At 35.1% G+C, this 11,603-nt stretch overlaps 1 protein-coding gene across 1 annotated transcript in view; it reads right to left on the bottom strand.

Moving 5' to 3' along the window:
• LOC106468575 (papilin-like) overlaps nt 1-11,603 on the bottom strand; it is a 140,001-nt gene that overhangs the window by 118,500 nt on the left and 9,898 nt on the right. The window contains exons 2-3 of the mRNA XM_022396914.1: nt 8,545-8,593; nt 458-639 (exon numbers count right to left, since the gene is read on the bottom strand). Coding sequence (XP_022252622.1) covers nt 458-639; nt 8,545-8,593 — 231 coding nt within the window. The remainder of the gene's footprint in view (nt 1-457; nt 640-8,544; nt 8,594-11,603) is intronic.

Below are 11,603 nucleotides of genomic sequence, written 5' to 3'. Positions count from 1 at the left end.
AAAGAAGTGGCGTGATACTAGTCACGTGACCTCGCTGACGACACAATATTATAGGATAACAAGGCCCTTGAGAATATAGTATTAAACAGTTGAATGTACGTGTTTTCCTATTTTCTTATTTTTTCCTATAAACAGAGGTTCCATTTCATTTTAAACTGGCCCTCCTGTGGCACAGCAGCAAGTCTGTGAAATTATAACGCTAGAAACCGAATTTCGATACCTGTGATGGGCACACCACAAATAGCCGATTGTGTAGCTTTTTGCTTAACTACAAACAAACCAAATTTAAAATTGTGCAATTAAATAAAAAACACTTTCGTACAGATCATCACGAAACGCTTAAGTACAAGTTGGTCTACTCAACATTAACTTGTGCTGATCACAGTGCAGTTGTATTCCAATGAATCCATAAAGGACTCTTTCCAATTAAGATGTAACCATTTTTCCTTAAACTTACCTCAGATCTGTGCAAGTTCTGGTCTGAAATGTGACCCCACCTCCACAACTCCTAGAACATTGGCTATTTTCGGTCCAAGGACCCCATGGCCCAGACTCATCAATTCCAGTACCGATGCCTACGCTAATATTTTGAGGGTAGAATAGGTTCTTTTCACGTCTATGATATTCGTGTCGTAGCCGCTATTGGGTAGAGCAAGTTTTGTTTTTAAGCATTAAATACTTAAACAACTAATGCAATTAATAAAATAGTTACAAATCTACATAAGTAAGTTTTATTACTATCAAAAGGGAAACAATCTTATCTAAATTTAGAGTTATCTGATGGAAAATCTTGGCAATTCATTTTATACGTTGACAGAGAATCATCGGCTTTGTACGTCGACAAAATCTAAATTTATACAAAAAATCTTCATTCAAAACCTTAGCAGTTCATATAATTTAAAATAAAAACACTCAAACATATTATTAACTTCTGTTGGATTGTACGTCAAATTATCATCTTTCTATGCTATTAAAGAGATCTTCTAAACACCTGTCTAACTGAAATATTAATAATTCTTTCCTCGATTTTCTAATAAAATGATTTTCGTTTCTTTTTTTTTGTTGTTGTTGTTATTTGATTTTCACTCTAATTATTGTTTTAAATAATATTCTCCCAGTGGCACAGCGGCATGTCTGCGGATTTACAAGGCTAAAATCCGAGTTTCGATATCCGTGGGGGACAGAGTACAGATAACTCATTGTGTAGCTTTGTGTTAAACTTCAAAGAAATCTAATAAAGAAAATCAAATTCAATAATATATCTAACAAATATCTATCTGGCACACAACCTCGTAACCCATTCAGTTTTTTAGACTCAGCTGACTAATATCTTAAATTCACGTATATTCCAAGACCCAAACAAAGTGTAATCTACAAATAATAAGCTATACAACGGTTTATATTATATAGTCCAAAAAATTCCAGAAGAGTCCATGTGTTTCAGGGCAGATCGAGAACAATACAAGAAACAGAACATCCTAAACAACTGACCATATGTCAAATAAATGGAACTAGAGAAGCAAAGGTTAAGAAAACTTTATTCATAAAGGAATTGCAAACACTGAATAACTGGGAACTACAGAAACAGGAGTTAATATAAAGTGACTTAACCAGAAATTATAAACACTGAATAACTGGAACTACAGAAACAGAAGTTAATATAAAGTGACTTAACCAGAAATTATAAACACTGAATAACTGGAACTACAGAAACAGAAGTTGAGATAACGTGACTTAATAAGAAATTAAAAACATTAAATAAATGTAACTACAGAAACAGAAGTTTAGCTGATTAGATATATTAAGGTCTGGAGGATGCCTGAAGAACGCTTATTACCTGAGTGTGTTGTCCCAACAGTGAAGTTTGGAGGTGGTGGTATCATGGTCTAGGGGTGCTTCTCGTGGTATGGACTAGGCCCACTAGTCGCAGTACATGGATTCATGAATGCTGAGTTCTACATTGATGTTCTGAATAATTCTGTGTGTCCTACATTGTGGCAATTTTACCGGCCCTTACACCTTCCAACATGATAAGGCTTCATATCACAAAGCAAAGATTGTGAACGGTTTGAAAGGAATAACATTGGAACACTGAAGTGGCCAGCACAGAGTTCCGACATCAACCCGATAGAACGTCTTTGGGGTGAACTGGAACGCAGAATTAGGGCAAGGCCAAGATTGCCCTCTTCAGTAGTGGAGCTTACTAATGCTTTAAAGGAGGAGTAGAGCACAATACCACCAGCTTTTTACCAGAAATTAGAAACAGTCTTTCATGACGCATTGAAGCAGTCATTAGGGCCCAAGGCGGGCCAACACGCTATTAATGTCTTGGAATAAAAACGTGTTTTATTCATAACTACCCGTGTCCCATGACTTTTGGTAAGATAGTGTATCTGTCAAAGGGTTATTACTGATTTATGTAACTTCAGTATTAATTAAAGGGCTTGTCTTATTTTCTTCTTTGTTATAAGGTTTAGTTTGTTTTGCGTGGTTGCTTTTCATGTGTTATTTCTTTGTATTGTAAAACAAGCAGTTTTAAAGGGGTCAGAGCAGACGATTTTGATTTCTTGACCAATGAGCGAGTCATTTTTTTTTTTTATAAAGCATCAATAAATCTCTCTGTTCCCTCCTTCCCACAGCCGACACACAAGCACTTGTTTAATCTTTTAGCCTAAACTTTGATTAGGTTTGTTTCAATAAATATCATGACTATTTGTAAACCTGTGCCGTCTTTTCTTTTTGGGCAAAGACTCAGTCAAAGGAGGAGAGAACATGACCCTAATCTATGATAGAGTATCTAAGGAATACTTCAATTTTTTCGGTTCCTGCAGGCTATACTGAGAAAAATCAGGACGATAAGAGAATAACAGACTAGCTAAACATCATATTTCCAATTTTCCGGTGATCCAGCACATTCAAAAATTATAACAGTCACCTGAATATGTTTTTTCAGTGATCCGTTTACAGTATAGAATACAAAAGTTGCTCACAAATTATTGATCTATCATACTAGCTACATCGACAAACAGTAAATGAGCCTACAAGATTCACTTTGTTATCTTACAGAACAATTCTCCTACATAGTCAGACCTTTTTAATACTTGAATAGATATGTATCGCTCCTCACAGAAATCCTAGTGGAAAAGTAAGCATTAAGTTTATTCACTGTTCACCGAAACCACGAATTATAAAACACCAGTACAAAAAAAGAGAGTAATATTTTACAGAAACTTTTAGATATTTGTTAAATATTTGTAACATATATGTATATATATATATATATTCAACCATGGCTTAGTTTTAATAATATTTTAAGAACTGAAAAAAACAATATAATTTATTAAATAGATGTGAACTTTTATCATTGTTTTTCCTAGCAACCACTCATGCGTAATGGAAAAATTTTCGTCTCAGCGTGTTTTTTGCAAGTCACATTTTATGACGTCAGGTTTGAAGATGGGTGAAGAATTATCGATAATTTTGATGTTCAAAGTATGATATTTTTATTATTTTAATGAAATTTCTGATGATGATGTCTCAAAGTTGAAAGCATCGGCTTTTACAAACTATGGCCCACGGTGACTCTGCGATAAGTCCGAAGCTTTATAACATCAAACACCAGGTTTCTATATATACCCGTGGTGGACACAACACAGATAATCAATTGCAGAGCCTTGTACTTAACAAAAATCAAACAATATAAACTATGTATAAAAATTGCTACCAAAACCTATAGATTCTGAGCTAACTTTATCAAAAATATATAAATAAAGTACAAACAAAAACATTAATGTGCCGAATCGGTAATATTAATTATGAGCTTTGAGAGGGTGCACAAACTGTAAAAATATGGTTTAATTTTGCATAACACTTGTTTAAAGTCAAGCAAAGTAATGGTTTAAAATGTTGAAAAATGATTTTAAAACGAAGCTTAATTTCGTCTCAGTTGTTTCAGCGATTGTGTAATGTTACTAATCAGTAAAAAATTAATAAACCACGAATAATACAAGAATGGCTAATTGAAGTTTCAAGTTTACGTATTAGTTAAACCTAATTGGATTCTTTCCTCTTTATGTCTATCAGAAATTCAGAGCAAGAATCCGTCTCTCTGTTTAATGCGCTATTAATGCCTTCCTAACCTCTGAGTAGAATCCTCTGGTATTGGTTTGGACAGGAACCATGGATACTCTCCCTCAGATTGATTTACCTTCAGAGACAATTTCTTTGAAGTTAACACATTGACATACCTCCAAAGACTATCACAGTGGATGAAGTTTGGTTTGGACCACCTGACTTTCTGGATTACGCATTGTTGCACTTTAGGTTAGTTGTCTTCATTATCTTGTGCTTCCATCAGTGTTGTCACTGAAAGTTCAATATCTAATAGTGTAGTTGACATTGAATACACAGGAGTTTCCTCGTCACAGACTGAGAAAATGTTTATAACAAGGCGAACTTCACATCTGTTTCTCTGCATGAAGTCTATTCTAGATATGCATTTTTACTCAATGTCAATTACCCACATACCATGTTGTGTAGAGAAGCTTCCTACTGTAAAGGAGTTCTCTATCTTTCCTCTTCCTGGAACTTTATGGCCACTTGCTGTTCGCAATAATCCATCTTATTTTTCATCTCTGGAAGCAGTTTCCCAGCGTTCACCACCAGATCAGGTTAAACAAAAGTAGTTATAGAACCAGTGTTGATCAATATGTCGTAAGGATTTTGTCAATGAATACATTGATTCAAGGACTGACTTCTTTAAATAATACTCCATCAGATGGAGTATTCTTCCCAACTTTGGTGGTGCTTTTAGTTGCAACTTTAATTGATTCAAGTTCCATTGCGAACTGAACAGTTTCCTTTAAAGATATACACCTACCTCAACTATGGTATATACGAATTTTTTGCATGCCAACTAATCCATAATTTCGTGTGGAACATCTGGATAAAAGAATCAGGCATGTCTTTTCACAACTTTCACAAGTTCGGTTAAGGTCTTGTTTTTTTCTTCTTACGCTACTCCTAAACTTTGATTTAAAAACTTTCCTCTGATATGATAATGAAATTATATTTGGTAAGGTAGTCACAAACGCAGATAGTTGTTACAGCTGTCTCTTGGAAGATTGCTTAATGTTGTTAAAGCTAGCACTTTTAAATGAGCAGCAACATAAGTAGATTGTTGTGCACTACTTTAGCCATTCACTTTGGAAATTATTTCAAGCTGTTCCTGATATGCTTCCCGTGATATCTTTCCATCATAATCTGTGTTGATTTATCGATTGGGCGATTTTGTTGAACTGACCTGATATATTCTGCAACTTGATGAGGTAGTAGTATAGTTAGAGTAGTCCAGAAGGTCCTGCAGCTACAGGTACATAACAGTAATAGTACATGATACAGATAAGATTGGTTCTCCTATTTGATATTGCATAGTTATGGTGTTTGATTTTGGAATTATTGAGCAGACGAAGAGAGAGAGAGATGTGGGTTATTTGATCTTTGCATTTGCTATTTCAGTTTTTAGCTACTTTATGCTGGCATTTACCCTCTTTCGTGATTCGTTGATATTGACTTTTACTTACCTTTTTTACTTCATTGATGTCCTTTAGTATGTCTTTGATTTTGTTGTTTTAATCCTTTTGTTTATTTCCTGTAGCTTCCTCTATCTTGTCTTTGGTCACATTTATTTAAACAATTCTTCTGTAAATCTGTCCTGTTCTTACAATTCATCTCATTATTTCCTAACTTTCTTCTCATTGTCTGTCTATTTTTTCTTGATCTTTATTCTACTGTTTCATCATTTCAGTGAAGTTTTCGATCTCACTTTGAGCATGTATCGTCATCTTCAAGCTGTACTTGATTTTATTTTACCAAAATATTACTACTCCACTGTTATAGCTCTTCTTATATTTTGCAGTTGCTTTGTATTATTCAATGAAAACAATAATGCAAAGCCTGCTCTACCTTACGATAATAAGAACTTTTGTTTATCTGACCACAAGTTCTACAAGTTATCGTACAGCATATTTCTTATTACTTCATCCAAACACAAACTCATAAAACTAAATTAATTGGCTGACAGTAACAAACAAACTCATTAACACACTGGCTAAGCCAATAATCAATCATAATCTCATTTACCCTAATTCGAATGTTATGCACCTCAAATCGTTTCCTAAACATTCAAAGAAAAATATATAATCATTAAGCCATGCTCATCACGTGATGTCAAACCTTCCTCTGTGTAAACATTACAAACACTTAAGTTAAAAACATAGCCTACAACATTGCTACCTTCCTCTATTGTGAATCCTTTGAATAAACCTATTGTACAAAAACAATGGTACATTTAATGTAAACTTCTATAATTAACAAGAAGGTAATTCTTCAATATTAACATCATTAATATTCATACATATATTATCATTCTTATTGTGACATAATATTGTATATACATAACTGATTGATAGATCATACTTTGCCAGCATAAGGCATTATGCACCATAATAATTAAGATATTGTAAATGACTAATACAAATAGCGTTTCGACCAAGCATGTCCAGCCAACCTGATGAGCTCTAGTATAAAATGAAAAACCTCGTCAGCAGTGACGTGTAGTACGCACAGTGTGCAGTCGAGATGTTCTTCTTATCCAGCTGAGAATAAAAAGTGGGGTACAGACATTCTTTACATGCGTGCTACACATAATAAATTTTACCAGTGCGGTAAGTATTTAGTACTAAGTAAAACTTTCTGTCTGTCTGTGGACACATTTCGTCCTAAACGAGTTGACCAAACCAAACCAAACTTAGTATACTAACTTAGTAATCAAAAAGCAAATCAAATTCCTATTAAACTTTCCCATATATTGAATAATAAACATATTTTATACAATAACCCCAATATCATTACTACAGAAGCTTTTGAAAATAACTGATACAGAATATAACTTTCCATAGAAGTAAAATTCAAGATTATTACTAAATTTAATGCATTAAATGTACCAAATTTAGACAGTAGACATCTTGACCACATCTCTACTATGAAATGGGCTGCTTTGAACAAGAAGTGACGCAACTGTTTAGCCATTTCTGCCAAGATTACTCGACTCGACTTCCACACCTTCTCAGTTCCGACCCACTTCCCCCGTCTAAGAACGGTTTTCTTGAATAATGAACACTACTGAAAATCCTTGCAGATATTTTGCTAATTTTCAGCCAATTTCTGCGTTTTCAAGAGAAAAAAAGACGCAAGAGTGCAGTCTCTTTAGAATAACCTGCAAACTTTTAAGGTAAGACATTTAAAGTGCATTACAAGAGCTTCGAAAAGAAAGCCCATTATGGACTGAGAATTAACTTTTACTTACAGACTTTCACCAGTTTGTTACGTCTCTGTTCGTTTGTTAATTTCCTATAGAAATTCTTCCCGAGAAACTTCAGCGATACAAGTCCTTTCTTAAATAAAACTAGTTTATTCTTTCTCAATACAACTTTGCAATACACTTAATTTCCACAGTCACTTTTACTTCAACACATGCTAGAATTCACAACCATTCACGCACTTTACTTACGGCTTGACTCAATTATCTGTCTCTATATCTCTCTGTATGCAATTCAATTATTTATGCCGTCACTTCTCGCCAGTCTTATAAATACAAAATAGAGGGCGTCTAGCAGACACTTGAGCCTTCAGGAACGTTGGAGATACTCATTACGTGTTACCGGCGTCACGTGACTTCCTCTGTCGTAACAGAAAGCCCATTATGGACTGAGAATTAACTTTTACTTACACACTTTCAGAGTAGAGCTGGGTACGCAATTTGCTACTTAAAAAATTAGTCAAAGTGCACATCTACTTAATTGGAAGATTTGATAAAACTTATTATCTGCTTTATTTTTATATAATATCACACAAACTACCGATACCTATGCTTCAATTTTTAATGAATAACGAACGATTCATATAAGTTCCCACAAACCAGCAAAAATTTAGTATAGTTCACAATAAAATTTTGTTCTGGATCACAAAGAAGTATCCCTTCTAACAGGATGAAAATGTCTAGAGGTGTGACTATCACAAAAATCTCAGACTGTTAGTGTTAGCTACAGATTTAGTACACTAAATCACACTATATCGAATAATGAAAATTATATTGTCCATGGTAAAGTTAGAAGATCTTGTAAAAACTAACTGAAATCTATGTTACTCTCTTATATTGCATTATCATTTTTGGCAATACATGGCAGGAACACCTGAAAAATCACGGGGCGGCTTGTTGAAGTATTTGTACACTTTGCTGTAGTTAGTGTTTAGTAAGCATGTAACGGGATACATCTGTTACTCATAAAACTTCTCATTACTGATTTAGTTTCAAGGGACATCGCATCTTCCATTGGATATTAATTATCTTTCATACAGCAAGACAGACTTTCGAAAAATTGTACAAAATATTTTATAAAACCTAGGCTAGTTACTGTAAGAAAATGTGCCTAAATATATTAAAAGAGTACAGTATATTTCGTCAGAATATAAAAAAATACTCACGTGTCGAACGCCGAAGTTGGAAACGAAAAGAACTGCTATTATCGACAGCCTGTAGAATAAAAGATAAAATAAAATATGGTTTACTAAAAAATTAAACCCATGTTATAAATATAAATAAATCTCATAGATATTGCTTTATTAATGTGTATATAATAATCAATTAACTCTTCAAGTTTATTAAATGTATTTTAGTATTCGAACATGAATGTAAGATTAAAAATACACTGGAAAATATTTTTATTTATTCCTTGACCTTAGATATTTAGATTACAGTTCAATTACATTTTGGTATAGACAAAATAGTTTGATCAGTTAACTATCGACTTGAGTTCGAGTTTTACTATGGGTTAATCTCAGATTCCTTGGAATGAAAATACATTTAATATTTCCTGGATAAAACCCTGTTTTCTCATTACACTGGTAAAAAAAAAAAAGATCTTGTTTTAAAAGTAAACTTCTTTTAGCAGCTTCCTCCACATTGACTGTTCATTTTAGTAGGATCCCTTCATACATTTTTTGTAGGACACTGCATTCTGTCGGATTGAAAAAGTCCAGATTATCAAACCTATCCTTTATGTTTTGTAATATTAAAAATTCAGATGAATTTTGAAATATTATTTGTCTGTAACAGTCTATCATTGATTATTTTAAAATAGTACCTTAAAGAAATATCACCACATTTCGCTAGTAATCGTCAGTTTTAGGCTGTTGCTGTGGCTATTCAGAAGTTGTACATTTTAGATCATTAATCCTACTTTATTTTGGGAATGCAGAATGGTCATTTTGGTATCCTTTTTGTAGCTTATTGAAAGCAAGGAAGTATTCTTTCTTTTTTTCTATGTAGCATTTTTTTCACTATTCTACTTTGCCTACGTAGTTGTTGTCTTCTCTGATGAGATCTTTGGTGACTACAGGGCCCAATTAAGAAGATAAATTTACCGCAAGTCTCGAAACTTAATGTTTTAGGTAGATTCGTGCTCATCTCACATGTCCTTGATGTTCAACAGCTCTGGAAATATCGAAATTCCTTTTGCCGTTGAGTTGTGTTCAGCTTGGGACAAGTGCTTCCAGTTTGTTTAACTCACCGTGGCATCTTCTCAGAGGTTTTTGAATGTGCCTGTTTATCTCTTCTTTGGACATCATTGGAACCAATTGCCTTATTTCAATAGGCTATACATAATTTCCCTTGGTGGACGGTAATTTATTATGAAAAACATGGCCTACCTTTGTGTGTTGCAGGTTGGTTTCCATGAGAATGGAGCCTAGTTGTGTGCAACATTAGTAAAAATGAATTTCTGGAATACGAGATGATTGGCCAATATGGCTTAGATCTGCAAACTGTGTCAGATAGTGCCACACATTCTGAATAGGCTGACAGATCATTAAATGTAGATGACACTTTGCCACACTCTGTTACTAGGGGGTAGAAACAACATAGAGATGCCTTGTTACCAGGGTTGTATTGGCATAAGGTCCTGTGCTATATAATGTCACACATATTGAATAGGTTTATAGATTATAAAGTAAAGAAGACACTTTGCCATGTTCTGTTACTAGAGAGTAGAAAAAACATGGAGATGCCTTGTTACCATTTGTTAGAAGGGCTGTATCGACATAAGGTCCTGTGCTAATGAGGCTCCTTGGTGATGGGAGAGTACCTTTTACAGTGGGTCAACCTCAAGAATGACGGCTCCATTTCTATGGTTACCAGTTTACCGTCACTCGCCTGTCTTGTTAAGGCGGAAAGGGCTAGAAAAGGGTGTTATTAGCAGCAAATCATTAATGTATTGCCCATAAACTATGATACAATTTGCCTACAAATTATGATACATTGGAAAATAGTGCCCAAACAGATGCTTACTGGAGCAGTGTACCCTATACACTCAGCAGGGATCTTCATTTACTAGTATGAAAAGGAGAATAATAAAGAAACCAAGCATAAAAATGGTAGATCACACATGCACGGAAAGTGCTTGAGACTACACCATTCTTTGTGGATGCTGCCATCCCTCTGAAAAAACACTAAGGTACCTGTAGGTAACCTTTGACAAACAACACAACTACCATTCAACAACCAGAGCTACCAGAGGCATCCATACATTAAAAGTTGCAGCAAGAGACATAACTTCCTGCTAATAACTCACCATACAGTAACATATATTAATTTGAGAATGAGAATAATGTTAGACCATTGCGCCTAATTCATTATTTGAATTATACAGCGAGCCAACTGTTTAATTATATATATATATATATGTGTGTGTGCTACAAATTTCTTTTTCGCTAAAAGTGAAATTGAAATTTTACCCGGAAAGTCACGTCTGAGAGACGACCCACTATGTCATATGGGCCTTCCCATGGAGAAGACAACTTGAGATGCAGAATTTATGACAAAGTTGCACCTTTGGCCATCCAGCTTCCCTGTCACGTAGATACTATGTGTGCTTGCCATTTTACACTTAGCTGTTGGGACTTTCACGATGGAGGTTGGTGGCATCCCTCAGCACCAACCATTACTGGTTTCCTGAAGCTGACTTATTGGTGGTATTTTTCTTACACTGGCTCCTCAGATGTCCTTGCTCCCCACAGTTCCAACAGCCTTTCTAGGTAGCAGTCTTTCCTGCTGTATCATCTCCCCTGTGTTGAAGTTTCCAGCATTGAGCTCTTTTGTGCCCAGGTTTATTACAGTGCCAGCAAAGTCCCTCAAACCTCTCTGAAAGCTGACCTTTTCTGGCCTTGAATCCAGAAGACTGTACCAACATTGGTACCTCTGTGCTGGACTTAAAGTAGGATTCAAATTCGAGAGCTCTGGCCATTGCATCCTGCATGGTAGAGAGGTGTGCTTGCTTCACTTGTATCTTAAGTTGTGGACTGTCCAAGGCATCTACGAACTGAACCCTCAGCAACAACCTGAGGAGATCGGGTGGTGCAGTTAGGTAGGCCTTGTGTGCCATGCTTTCCAAGTCCTATGCCAGCTCTTGCAGGCTCTCTCCTTTAGCACGGACTCTCGTCCTAAACCTAGCCCTGTAGACTTCCGACTGGCTTTCTGCTCCTCTGTC

This window comes from Limulus polyphemus, unplaced genomic scaffold (genome assembly GCF_000517525.1).
Source record: "Limulus polyphemus unplaced genomic scaffold, Limulus_polyphemus-2.1.2 Scaffold3058, whole genome shotgun sequence".
In the NCBI taxonomy this organism is placed as follows: Eukaryota; Metazoa; Arthropoda; class Merostomata; order Xiphosura; family Limulidae; genus Limulus; species Limulus polyphemus.
Note: the sequence above shows the minus strand (reverse complement) of the source record. Positions and strands in the feature narration are given on the sequence as shown.